The sequence below is a fragment of the Colletotrichum lupini genome, chromosome 3 (genome assembly GCF_023278565.1).
Source record: "Colletotrichum lupini chromosome 3, complete sequence".
Taxonomy (NCBI): Eukaryota; Fungi; Ascomycota; class Sordariomycetes; order Glomerellales; family Glomerellaceae; genus Colletotrichum; species Colletotrichum lupini.
Window position 1 is genome coordinate 919,498 of NC_064676.1, and position 12,707 is coordinate 932,204.

The 12,707-nt window shown below is 53.9% G+C and overlaps 4 protein-coding genes and 1 non-coding gene across 5 annotated transcripts; 3 read left to right on the forward strand and 2 right to left on the reverse strand.

Annotated features, from left to right (window-relative positions):
- Positions 1–466: 466 nt before the first annotated feature.
- CLUP02_tRNA075 lies at positions 467–538 on the forward strand. Its single transcript has one exon. It is a non-coding gene; the product is annotated as a tRNA-Met (tRNA).
- An 860-nt stretch (positions 539–1,398) lies between these two features.
- On the forward strand, positions 1,399–3,292 carry CLUP02_05002 (major facilitator superfamily transporter; the record flags this gene model as incomplete). Its single annotated transcript, XM_049284011.1, has 4 exons — positions 1,399–1,848; positions 1,903–2,115; positions 2,171–3,032; positions 3,087–3,292. The coding sequence occupies 4 exons, from the start codon at positions 1,399–1,401 to the stop codon at positions 3,290–3,292; spliced, it is 1,731 nt and encodes a 576-aa protein (XP_049141154.1).
- An 853-nt stretch (positions 3,293–4,145) lies between these two features.
- Positions 4,146–6,379, forward strand: CLUP02_05003 (uncharacterized protein; the record flags this gene model as incomplete). The annotated part of the gene is made up of 5 exons (XM_049284012.1): positions 4,146–4,421; positions 4,483–4,547; positions 4,598–4,764; positions 4,832–5,685; positions 5,741–6,379. 5 exons carry the CDS (start codon positions 4,146–4,148, stop codon positions 6,377–6,379), a joined length of 2,001 nt encoding a protein of 666 aa, XP_049141155.1.
- A 620-nt stretch (positions 6,380–6,999) lies between these two features.
- CLUP02_05004 (SCP-like extracellular protein) lies at positions 7,000–7,999 on the reverse strand (the record flags this gene model as incomplete). The annotated part of the gene is made up of 3 exons (XM_049284013.1): positions 7,000–7,342; positions 7,416–7,533; positions 7,591–7,999. The coding sequence occupies 3 exons, from the start codon at positions 7,997–7,999 to the stop codon at positions 7,000–7,002; spliced, it is 870 nt and encodes a 289-aa protein (XP_049141156.1).
- Positions 8,000–9,744: 1,745 nt separating this feature from the next.
- Positions 9,745–12,468, reverse strand: CLUP02_05005 (uncharacterized protein; the record flags this gene model as incomplete). The annotated part of the gene is made up of 1 exon (XM_049284014.1): positions 9,745–12,468. One exon carries the CDS (start codon positions 12,466–12,468, stop codon positions 9,745–9,747), a length of 2,724 nt encoding a protein of 907 aa, XP_049141157.1.
- Between the last annotated feature and the right edge of the window lie 239 nt (positions 12,469–12,707).

Here is a 12,707-nt window from a genome sequence, read left to right on the forward strand (position 1 = left end):
GGATGCAGCGAGAAGCAGTCGCGGGGGTATCTTTAGCCCTCAGAGCCAGGACGAAGAAAGCAAAGCTATCGAAGCAGATAGCGAGGGTTGTAGTAGAACGAAAAGGAAAGCGTTTCTGACACCAAGTGCTTCTCACGATGAGATGTGACATATCCCAATGCAATCCAAAAAACCACACACTGGCACGACAAGGTCATCATATTTACAATACCTTCAGAGACACTATGCTGCGAAGCTATCCAATTGTGAAAGATGGTGCAGAGTGAACTGCGTCTGATTACAGGAAAGAGACCAACTCTACTGATGCTTCTTATGGCAGATGGAGATGACCATCACCTCATGACGAGGCACCTGCGAAATACACGGGCTTGTTGGACATAAGCACGGGCTATCCCTGGTGGTGGAAGATCTCCGGCCAAGCGCTAAGCTCGATAGACAATAAACTTCCGGTAATTTTCCATCAGCAAGCACAATAGCTCAGGGGTAGAGCGCTGGGCTCATAACCCAGAGGTCCCTGGATCGAAACCAGGTTGTGCTAAACTCATTTGCGTTTTTGCTATCTTTACTTCATTTCTTGCTCTTTCCCTCCAGTTTTTCACGTAAATCATCTTCTCTGGGTTTGACTTCATGTGAGTTTTGGAGAAACTGCAAACCTTCAAGTTCTATAAAGCTTGCACAGAGCACTATGTCCCCCACCTCTCCCCCAACGCCATCGCACATCTTCTGCCCAATGCCAGATAATCTCCATCAAAACTATACCCCCAACGGCCCGGCGCATGTCTCAAAAAGCCGGAAATCGGAACAAGCCCCGGTACTGAAGCCGCGCCATTCTGTAGCAACCTCCCCCCGCCGAGTCGGTACCGGCCGAACAAGCTTACTTGAGTCTTAGTAGCTTGAGGTCAACGATGATAGGACACCGCCCCGGTCTCGCGCCATCGAATGAAGCGCTTATCTCCGCGACAATCCCCCGGAATCGAGTCTCGGTAAATGCTTTAAGCGCTCCATGAGTCGCGCGTCATAGACGAAGTTCCGAGCTGTTTAGCATGTTTGCCGACGGGCTTTTCCTCCTTCCTCGATGCGCCGTTGGAAGAACATGGAGTTTACAACCTCGAATTGACTTTACGCTCTGAGAATAAGGATACAGAAGGTTTAGTGGGACTTTCTGAAGGGCAAAGAGAAACAACGACTCTTGAAGATTGACAACTCAACGCCATGACTTCATCATTTCTAATCAACTAGCCCCCCAACGGACTCCCGCGCGCTAAGAGGGTTTCGCGAACGAGCGGATAAACAATCTCTGGAGACTGTTGACTTTGTCACTTTGTCGCATACCTTCAAGTCGAAGAGAAAGGAAGCTTAATCGGGGCGATCTCAGAGTCTCAATACAGAAGGGTCCCAATGCTGGAGAAGCGAAACTCTGTTGAACGCAGCAGAGGTGACACGGACGCCAGCAACAAGGACATGGGCTCAACGCCCGCAGGCGCAGGCGCAGGCGCAACGGCAGGGCCTGGCGAGGCGGTGGCTGCTGCTGCTGCGGAAGAAAAAGAAGCCTCCGTGCCGCAGGAAGTAATACGGAATTCAGCCGCGAACTCTGTTCGGGATGGCGGCTTTCGCGGCGGCGACGACGAGAAGCGGGTATCCACGGGCGGTGGTAACGAGACGAGGTCGCCGTCACCGTCACCTTCGAATTCGGACTGCGAATCGCATCGAGATGGTGGTGAGAAGGGCGGTCGCAAAGGAGTTGTTGGCGCAACAGTTTGGTTTCTGACCTGGACGCCGAGGAAGTTGCGATATGATTCCAAGAATCCTCCTCAATTCACTCTCGGCCTCAACTTTCTGTTTGCAGTTGTAAGTTACCTTCAATCATACACACATGATGGATTGAGATGCTAAGCGATCCAGGCGGCAACGTTCACCGTCGCGAACCTGTACTACAACCAACCGGTTCTCAACAGAATCGCAGAGACATTCAACGTCAGCTTCGAGAGGGCATCGTCGGTCGCGACGCTGATGCAAGCCGGCTATGCAGCAGGCTTGCTCTTCATCTGCCCTCTGGGCGACATGCTGCGCCGGCGGCCATTCATCCTAGGCCTCATCTGGGTGACAGCGATGCTGGTGAGCCACCCAATACAAAGACCTTTTGCGCAGTCCATCATCCTAACACCTCCAGTGGCTCGGCCTATGCCTAACAAACTCCTTCCAAGCCTTCCTAGGCCTATCCTTCATCGTCGGCGCCACGACAGTAACACCGCAACTCATGCTCCCGCTCGTGGCAGACATGGCGCCCCCCGAACGCAAAGCAAGCTCCCTCTCCATAACGACATCAGGCCTCATGCTCGGCATGCTCATCGCGCGGCTGCTGTCCGGTATCGTGGCGAACTACACCTCCTGGCGCAACATCTACTGGTTCTCCTTCGGGGCGCAGAACCTGCTGCTGGTGCTGCTCTTCTTCTTCGTGCCGGATTACCCCTCGACGAACCCGGACGGGCTGAATTACTTCCGCGCGCTGTGGACGATTGTGACGATGTTGTTCACGGAGCCGATACTGGTCCAGGCGTGTCTGATTGGGTTCTTCATCAGTTCCATCTTTACGTCCTTTTGGACGACGTTGACGTTCTTGTTGGCTTCGCCGCCGTATGAGTACCCGTCCATTACCATCGGCTTATTCTCGCTGATCGGCATCGCGGCGATCTGCGGTGGGCCGGTGTATGGACGATTGATTATGGACCGATACGTGCCGTGGCTGTCTTCTGTGCTCGGGCAGACGGTCATTCTCATCGGGTGTATCATTGGTGCTTTTACGGGTACTTTTACCGTCGCCGGCCCTGTGATCCAGGCGATTTGCATCGATATGGGTATTCAGACTGCGCAGACTGCCAACCGGACTGCGATTTACACTATCAACCCCAAGGCGAGGAACAGGGTGAACACGGCGTACATGGTGTGCGTGTTTTGCGGCCAGTTGACGGGCACGGCGGTGGGGAATAGATTATACGCGCAGGGCGGATGGAGGTACAGCGCGGGCACCTCAAGTATGTATTCTCGCCAGAGTCTCGTCACTGCCGTGGTATGCTAATGTTGTACAGTTGGATTTATCGGGTTGTCACTGATCATCACCATGCTCAAAGGCCCACGAGAGAAGAGCTGGATCGGATGGAGGGGCGGTTTCAAGCTGCGCAAAGACGCGCCGAAACCTCAGCCGGCCTCACCCGAAGAATCACAGGGGCCGGTACAGGAGCCGGTGGAGAAAAGGACGGATATCGGCGCCGGTGGTGAGGAAAATCGGCGGTGACAGGGCCCGATGGGTGGAGGAACTGGCCGGGGGATGAAGCTATCGGGGTGGTTGGGTCGTGCCGAGCTGCCGTTCCATGGTTTCGGGAGACGCTAATCAACTGTTCTAGATTAGCCAAAGGGAATCTTGGTCAAACGAAACTCTATTTGTTTACTCGATGATTTTGAAACTGAGATGAAGAAGTTTACTTTGAAGTTGAAGGCGAAATGACGCAGCTGTTTGGTTTGAAGTAACAACCGGCGCAAGTCTTCAGGCCAGAAAATGTTACCCGGCAGCCACTACAGCGAGACCCCGGGCAGCAGACCCGCCAAGGACGCCCGCCAAGACCCATAATGAGGCCGTCTGGGGAATTGAGTGGTGGCTGAGGCGAGGCAAACTTTAGCGAGGAATGTCACTGGACGGGGGGCAAATGCACCACATGCTCCAGGGAGGGGCGGCCGTTGAAGGGTCGCTCCGGGTGCTGTAACCCGTTGCCTGTGGCCTACCTCACCTTAAAGCTCAACATCAGCGGCACAGCGCCCCCGCGATTGAGGCCCACCAAAATCACCAACCACCCGCCTGCGACCAACCGCCAAGATCGGCAAGGTAACCTGGCCGGCGGAAAGAGTGAGAAAAAAAACATGTTCCTCATCAATGAGTGAGAGAAAGACCAGGGGGGGGGAGGCGGATGATTATCTCACTCACTTCCCTCTTCACTCTCATTCTCACCGACTCTCACCTCATTCACCTACAGAATAAGCCTCACTCACCATCAATTAAAGGCTTGCTCACCAATTGACGACAACTTACTCACGAACAACGACCTGGCCATGTCAATCACCACCCGGCTCACCACCATCCCCCAAACGCCCTGATGGCCCGCTACCAAGGCCTCGACTCGTCCGACCTGTTCCGCTTCGACACCCTCGCCTTGCGCGACGACATCCTCGTCTCGGACGACAACGCCGTCTCCAAGGTCGAGTACGATGAGTACGTCGTCTTCAAGAAGGACAATGGCATCCCCTCGGGCGCCAAGACGGGGCTAGAGGACGACGAGGATATCAGTTTCCAAATGCAGCACAAGGACGAGGTGCCGGGTCACCACACGCTTAATCTAGCCTTTCGTCATGGGTACTCTGTTGACCATAATGTGAGCGTCCCCTAATATGACCCAATCGAGACTATCATACAAGAAACTAACGTCTTGGTAGGGAGTGTTCACACAAGAGCCGGCACGGCACCCGGAGTTGGTTCTAGATGGACGGGTTCGACGAGTGTGAGTTCACCCACCTTATTGAGTAGTTCATCTCAGACAGAGACTAACAGCAACAGCATCTGCTTCCGCCGCAACAAATCCTTTGACCGCCGAGAAGACGGCATCACCATGACCCCAAGAGACCTCGACGCAATGGATCTTCACCCCGCCACCCTCCAATACTCCCGCCGCGTCACAAACGAATCCCGCTTCTGGTCCCTCGACCGCTCCAAACTGAGTGAGTATTCACTCTGACAACCATCAGCCTCACTCACAGAAACCAAAAATGACTAACACACTGCCAGGCCTCATTCTCTCCTTCTCCAAAAACCCAAGAACCCCCTACGACTTCATGTCCCTAACCTACGACGTCCGCAACCGCACCTCCTCCGTCCTCGTCCGCCAATCCTACCACCCGCGCCAGCACTCCCTCGAGAACCTAGACGAATACGACCAGCGCCTCGAGGCCTGCCGCGCCCACTGGGCCCACCCCTTCATCACCCCCGTCGTCCTCCTCCAAGTCCAGTTCATGCGCACCGAAGAGGCCGTCATGGAGAACATCAACCACGTCAAAGCCCTCGAGTGGCAGGTCAGCTCCATCGCCGGCTTCGAGGCCTTTGAAATGGAGCGCGAGAAGCGCTCAAAGCTCATGCGCAGACTGACGTTCGCCTCGTCCACGGCCGCGGCCTCGCACAACGAGAAGACGCCACAGATTGCCGGGCCGATGAGCATGGCGAACCTGATGAAGAGCGCGCACGACGTGCTCAAAGAGTCGATTAAGCTGCTGGACACCGTGCGTTGGATGGAGAGGGTGGTCAAGCTGATGCTGCAGGCCGGCGACGAGCTCGCGGAGCGCATGTCGACGGGGGAGCTCAAGATCCGTCTCGACGATTTCCACGTACGACAGACGGACGCCGATCAGAGGGATGAACAGGACCAGCAGGTGCAGCCCGACGAGCCGCCCACGGGCCCGCCGTCGAGGTCGTCTGCGAGTACGAGGAGGCGGTCGCTGCCCAAGGCGCCGGATCCGCTGGCTGATCCGCTGGGGAACCATTGGCATGAGATACGGCAGTATCTTGAGGGGTTGCAGCGGATGTGTATGGGTCTCGAGACGGATCGACGCATGTCGGAGGCCCGGTGCCGCGCCCAGATTGATATTGTAAGTGACACTGTATTACATCCTCACCGTGTCCCCCAAAGCTAACACTACCCAGATCTACAGTAAAATGGCCCAAGAAGACAACGTCCTCAACGCCCGCATGGCCGTCGCCTCCTCCCGCGACTCCTCCTCAATGAAAGCCCTCGCCGTAATAACAGCAGTCTTCCTCCCCGGCGAGTTCCTCGGCACCCTCTTCGGCATGTCCATGTTCGACTGGCAAGCCTCGGGCGAAGACGCAGACAGCAGCGACAACGGAGGCGGGACGTCAACGAACCCCAAAGATCCCATCCCCGTGCTGAGCCACCTGTTCTGGGTCTACTGGGCCACCGTCATCCCTCTGACGATCGGTATCCTCGTCGCCTGGCGCGCGTGGTGGGTGAGCCAGGACCGGTATTTCCGACGGCACCTGTCGAGGGAGTTGTCGGAGGAGCGGTACTGGACTGCTGATGGGAAGCCGAGGGATTTGGAGCATTCTTTCTGGTGGGATTTCTTTTATCTGTCTGTGAGGCGGGATGAGCGGCCCGCTCCGTCCGCGAGCGATCTGTATGGGAGTAATACGCTTGAGCTGTCGCCGAGTATGTCGCAGGATAAGGACGACATGAGGTCACCGCGAGGGGATATGACTGTGCGGAGAGGGCAGATCTCGTTTTTGAGGTCGCAGAGTATCCGGCAGCGGAATACTGTTGCTGTGTAGTGTGTGGTTTGAGTATGGTGTACGCCTAGTTATGATCTTCGATGATGGGCGGCTTGCTTGCTTTTTTTGCATATCTACTTGGGTGGTCGGTCTTCTTGGTAATGGGTAGTCGGAAGAGTGTATATACGCGTCATGGTAGGTGATTTGGCTGGAGATACGCCGGCCAAAGTAAGTATATATACAGATGAAATCAATAACCACGACTCATGACAATAAAGAGGTTGATGATGACAATGCTAACATTAGGGTTATCTGCTGGGCGTCCAGCGAAGCAGGGCAGCTATTGCTCAATGAAGCTTTCACAAGTCTCGACGTCATCGGTAAAGTAAGGTAAGATGGTAGCTAGATAGCTGAATGGCAGCCTCATAACTAACGCCAATCAGCCGCGGCAGCCATACCGCAGTGAAAGACAGACAAACATCACCGGGGACAGACAAGTGCGAATGATTCATTGCTGCATTGCGGAGATATCTAGACTAAGGTACTCGTCCCCTGACGGTATAACCATGCCATGTCCTCATCTCCCCCCAAAATATGCAGTCCTGATGAAAGTCAAGGTGCCTTCCGAAATCCCAATCCATGTTGAGCTGTGAGAAATGTTGTTGAAGAGAAAGGTAGACCTAGACAAGAGTCCAAGTCACACCGCCGACGCGACCGCGGCCAAGGTCGCCCAGAAGAGCCTTGAAGACAGCAGGGCTGACGTCAATGTCGTTGACGGCACATCCCATGCACTTGTCAGTCACCTTGACGTCGACGGACTTGCCCTCGGCTTGAATGCGGACGGTCTTGCCACAGAGCGGATTGCCGTTGGACTGGGAGCCCATCTTGATGTGAGAGAGGGCAACAATCATGGAGTTGTCGTTGTCAGTCCAGCCACAGGCGCCAAGACCAGGGCTGAAGAAGGTGATGTCGCCCTGGAAGGGGCCGGGGCTGAGGTCCTGACGAGCCATGACGGCGGGGGGCCTGGAACAAGCCAGTGTTAGCATCTGCGAGAGGATGGTGGAAGAGGAAGAAGAAGGAAGGAGGTTCAACTGACTCGACATCCTTGTAGACACGGCAGACTGTGAAAGAAGTGAGGGGGTTGACAGCGCGGCCCTTCTTGCCCAGGCGGGTAGAGCAACCAATGTGAGTAGCCTTGTCAGAGAGGAGCTGCTCTGTGGGAAAAGGTCAGACGAACTCGAGGAAAGTCAGTAGACGAGGCGAAGACATACCAGTGGTGCCGAGGGTCTCGTAGTAGTCCTCGACAGTGGTCTGGAAATTGTTCATGTCCTTGAAGCTAAGCCAGAGCTTGACAGCCGAGACCAGAGGGTTGGTGACCTGCACGCTGTCCTCAGACAGAGAGCTGAAGTAGGCGACGACCTCGCCAGCACCATCACGCTGATGAGCAGGAGCACGGCCAATGAAGCCCTGTCTGGCAAGCAGAAGGGCCCAGGTGTCGGCGTCCTCCTTGAGGTTGTTGTCCCAAAGGATGGGAGGGGCACCTGCCTCGGAACGAGCAGTGTTGATCATGGAGAGCGCGCGGTTTTCGTCACCACTGGCAATGGTGGTAGAGGCATGGACCATGCCGACGGCAGTGAGGCCGACTGCAATGCCAGTAACGACAGTCTTGATGCTGATCATGTTGACCGTTGTGGGTAGTGTGTGTGGGAAGTTGGAAAGTGAAGTGTGTGTGAAGTGAAGTGAATGAGAAGCCTGAAAGAGACAGTGTTGAATGGAAAAGTTGAAGTGCAGAATAAAGACGCAGTCTTTGAAGTTGGGTATCAACGAAGAAGAGAGATTGAAGTGTGCGTGTGTGTGGGAGGAAGAAGAAGAGAGGGTGGTGAGCGGGAGAGAAGGCGGGTTTATATAAAGGCTCAGAAGGGAGGGCTCAATAGGCAGAGGAAGGAGCCCAAAATCAGGTACCTTCCGTTGAACAAGTTTCTCGTCAAGACGTGAATTCCAAGGCGTTCTAGCGGAAATAGAAACTCGGAAGGAATCAAGTTGGTGTCAAGATCGCAGCTGTACTTTCAACCGGCCTATCCTTCCCATCCAGAGCAATTCTGATGGCAACAGGTCATGGTTGCAGATAGAGATTCCGAGATTATCACGATGGTGGTGATACCAGAGGACTCGAACGCAGGAGCCAGAGTCTTTCAGGGGAAACTGGCACATCTTCGTTGGAGCACACTTGGAGAACTGGGTGGGCGACACAACATGGAGAGACCAATGATGTAGAGCTGACCTGACAGTAAATTAATCTAGATGAAGCAAAATGACAAGCCATCTCGGAATCTTCCCCGAAGCACGACAGCTGAAAATGAGAGGCTAGACCAGAGTGGAGGAGAGCCGTGATCTCTCGACTGCTCTACCTAAGCTGCAAGAACGTCCCTTCCTCCCTTGACAACTCCTGAAATATCATGGAAGTAAAAGCACGTGATTCGAATCAATTGAAATCTATCTGGGAAGAGTGGAAACCCAGTGAGGCCAAGCTTTGCGGGCAGGAGCATGGTTGCACTGCGTATGCACTCAAAGTGATCCCCAGATGTGGTCAGCAACAAAGACCCCCCGCACAAACGTGCAGCTTTTCATGCCTGTGCAACATATCAATTATACAGCAGTCCTAGGAGATTTCAGACTGATATTTTGTGAGAGCTGCCATGAGCCGTGGTGATAGGCCCTTGCCTTAGGCGAGGTGGCTTACATCCCCGGGCGCTCCCTACATACACAACACCACCCAACCGCCGACTCTTTTTGGCTCTTGTAAAACATCTCCCAGGCGACGTTCAATGATAATATCTCGCGGTTGCAAAGTCGAATCACAACTATTTCGCACGCATTGTTGATGTGGCCTCTTCATCCTGCCTGTACGCTCCTTCTTCCTCGAGCTACGTGGGCCATGCTCACAGTGTGGCCCACAACCGCACGGCCCTGCCTTTGTTGCCTAGAGGGAACCGCCTCATCCTGAGCATGAAGGAACGGTTGCGGAAGGGACAGTCTAGTTCCAAAAGTTGGGAGGAAGGACCAACGCTATGCGAGGGGGAGGGGAGGGGGGGTTAGACGGCTCAAGTGTGGTGGTCCAAGGAGTTTAGTGGCCACGTTGAGCTACCCTCAACTCCTTACATGTGAGAGTACTTGAAACGGCGTGTTTCTTTTCGTTCATCTAGATAACAGCAAACTGTGTGGTATCATGTATGGCAGCCTATCTAAATTGTTTGCTTGTGGCAGCGAAATTTCTAGGCGGCGTCCAACTCTCTGGAGAGACAGGCATCACTAGGACGTAGCATTTGGGTACCTCCATCTTCATGTGCTCTCCAACATATCTATCAACCAATTAAGAAGCACTCTATTGACTTACAGGTGGTATCTATCCTCAACTTCCGATAATTTCAAAGAATATCTATGATCCTATCCCAAACATCCTCGTCAAGCTCTGGGATTCTGACGACATTCCGCTCAAACCAACTGCGTTCAAACTCCTGCCTATTGCCTTCCGTCTCTCGATATATGGGCAACTCCCAATCCTCGGGCATGATCTTCCTTCCATAATCGTTTTCTTCCAGCTCGACGTCCATAGCTTGATTCGTCTGTTGGACCTTACTCCAGAACGGCAGGTGCTTTTCGAGGCCAAGGGCACCCAGCAACGCAGCAAGCTTCTCGCCAGCACTTCCTCGCTCCTTGGCGAGGATAGAAAGGGTCTCGAAGTACTCCTTCGTTGTCGCGGCGTCCCCTCTTTCCACAATATTGAGAAGCAGCTTGGTCCAGTGCGTAATCAACACCGGATCGAGCGTGCCCTCGAGCATTCTGAACTCGATGGTTCCCTTCGCTCGCGGGTCATTGCTCGGCTTCGTAAAATCCGACTTGAGCGCGCCAAAGGCGGTACCGCCCTTGCACCCACGGAACGGGGCGAGCTGGGCTAGAAGGGCGGCGAGACTATTCGTAGCCCAGAGCTTGGCTAGCTGACCGCGTAGCTTTCGGGGCAAGTCGTTCATGGGGACATTGGCCTCTAGATCCAAGAGCACATTGGCCATGCCTGCCTGGAGGGGGATACTTCTCGACTTGTCACCTGCGTCCTCGAATACAAACGCTGCGGTGTAGTCGGGCAAATCCTCGGCCTTTGCGACAGCCGCTTCGAGGTGTAGAGGCTCCGTCATGGGATTCCACTGCCTCGACGGATGAACGAGGGTGTATAGAATCGGATCAGCAATCATAATCAGGGTGGCGATACGCTTCAAGCTGCGCAGTGAAAAGCCTCGAACGCTACCTACGTGAACGTGGAGGCCGCAACTGATGTCCAGCATCGGCCGAAGCCCGCCGCGGAGAATCCTCAACACGTCGACAATCTTGCCGAAATCTTTGGGCGAATCACGCAAGATGGGACTGGACATTTCTATCCCGATGTGTCCAGCGTACCCCTTTTCACCGGAAGCCCAGTCTGAAAGGCTTGGATCTCTCTCAATGTACCAGCACTGGAACATCGCGAGGACATCTTCGAAGAAGTGGAGGTGGCAGCCCGCGGCGTCTGCAACGGACTGTATCCCGGGGATCGAGACCTCACCCTCGAATTTGTCTTGGAGGTCAAAGACGGTGTCGAACGTGGCGCCAAAGTGACCGGCGTCGCAGAGCAGCCTCTCTAAATATTTCGCTGATTCATCGTGGGCCTGGCCGCGCTCGTCTTTGGGCTGAGTGCCGAGGTATTTATCCATCAGGTCAGCCAGCTCATCGCGCTCGTCCTGTGTAGTGGGCTTGCTCGGACTTGGGATGACATACGGGGTGAAGTGGTCGTAGACCCAGCGCTGGTCTTTGATGCCTTTGCCAGTATACTTGGTGTTGGTGAAAGGAACGAGGAACTCGAGCTCGATGCCAAAGGTGTACGGGGACAAGTCTTTTTCGTCTTCGAGGTTGATGGCGGGTTTGCGAAGGCGGTGGCTGTCGAGTTCTGGAACGAATGGGTTCCGGCCCAGAGGTTCGTAATATGCTGCTTGTACGTGGAGGTTAATATCTTCAAGAAATTGAGTCGTCGTGTACGAACCAGAGAAACCAAACGTAGAGATGGGTAGCTTCAGCTGTCCAACCACACGTTCTACTTGATCCTCAGTTTCGTTCAGGCAAAAGTTGATGATGCCGTGACATACCTTGATCCAGTTCTCGATGGCGGCAGAGTCCAATGTGCCAGCGTGCTGAGAAAAACCTATGGTTTTCTTCGTAGGGTCTTTGTCAAGGAGTCCGGAAAAGTCGTAGGCGCCAGGGAAGATGCCTGCTTGACCTTTCCAGTCCCTGACGTGGATTTCGGTGCCACTAATGATATCATTGAAGCTTTCGGCGGTATCGACGCGGACGATAGCTTCGTTTTCAATGTCTAGCCCGCGGATAGATGGTGGTTCGAGCATGTTGACCTTGTTAGCAGTTGGTAAACCACGGGTGAAGAAGGCCTCGGTGGGCTCGCCGCGCCATTCGGCATCAGAAAGGAAGGCGTGCAGATCGGTGCTGAACATACGTGCAAACTCAAGACCAGGAGCTACTAGTGAGCCTGGTCCACAGTATGGCGCATGTAGATCGTTCAGGCAAGGTGAGGCGAACCATAGAAAGTTGAGGATACGACGGACTTCTGGGAGGGTGAAGTCTCCCTCCTTGGGCTTGACATCAACGCGGAGGCGCGGAATCTCGTTCAAGGCGATGGTGAGGTTCCTCGAGACTTTGAGAGCGGAACAAATTGAAATGATTATTGCCGAAGTCTGCGGGATCATAGGCATTAGCGGAGAATGAATACGGGCGAGGTGCCATCTGGGGGACCCAAGTATGTTGAGCTCTTGCTCGTCCAACGAGACATTCCAAACACCTGGATCAGGGTCCTGATGGTTTCCAGCACCATCTGTGGTCCCGATTGATGTAGGTAGATCTATCTGGTGGAGACCGTTGGCAATGATTCGGGCTAGATCTTGTCGTTCTTCTTCGATCACACTTTCGTAGATTATACGGTCCACAACGCTGGCATTTGGAGACCGACATGCTGCCAGTGACGATGCCTCCTTATCGGAACGTTGAACGAGGAATTGAAGCACAAAGCTGATCTTCAGCTGTCGGTTGCCACTGGCTTGCTGGAGCCTGTCCATTTTCTTCAGTTCCTTAGTTTCCTTGTTGTAAGTTTGTTGTTTAGGGATACTCTCGAGTTTTGGTTGTCGTGTTGTGATCTTGTTTGTTTGCTGTTGTCCAGAAATCTTTGGTTATCTACATCTATCATGAAAAATGTTTTTTTTTATGAGGACTTGTCTGTGATATTTATCGAACACCATGATGTAGTTTCCAGCACTTCCAATTCTTGGTGCCCAGGTTCCAGCGAATCGCAACAATT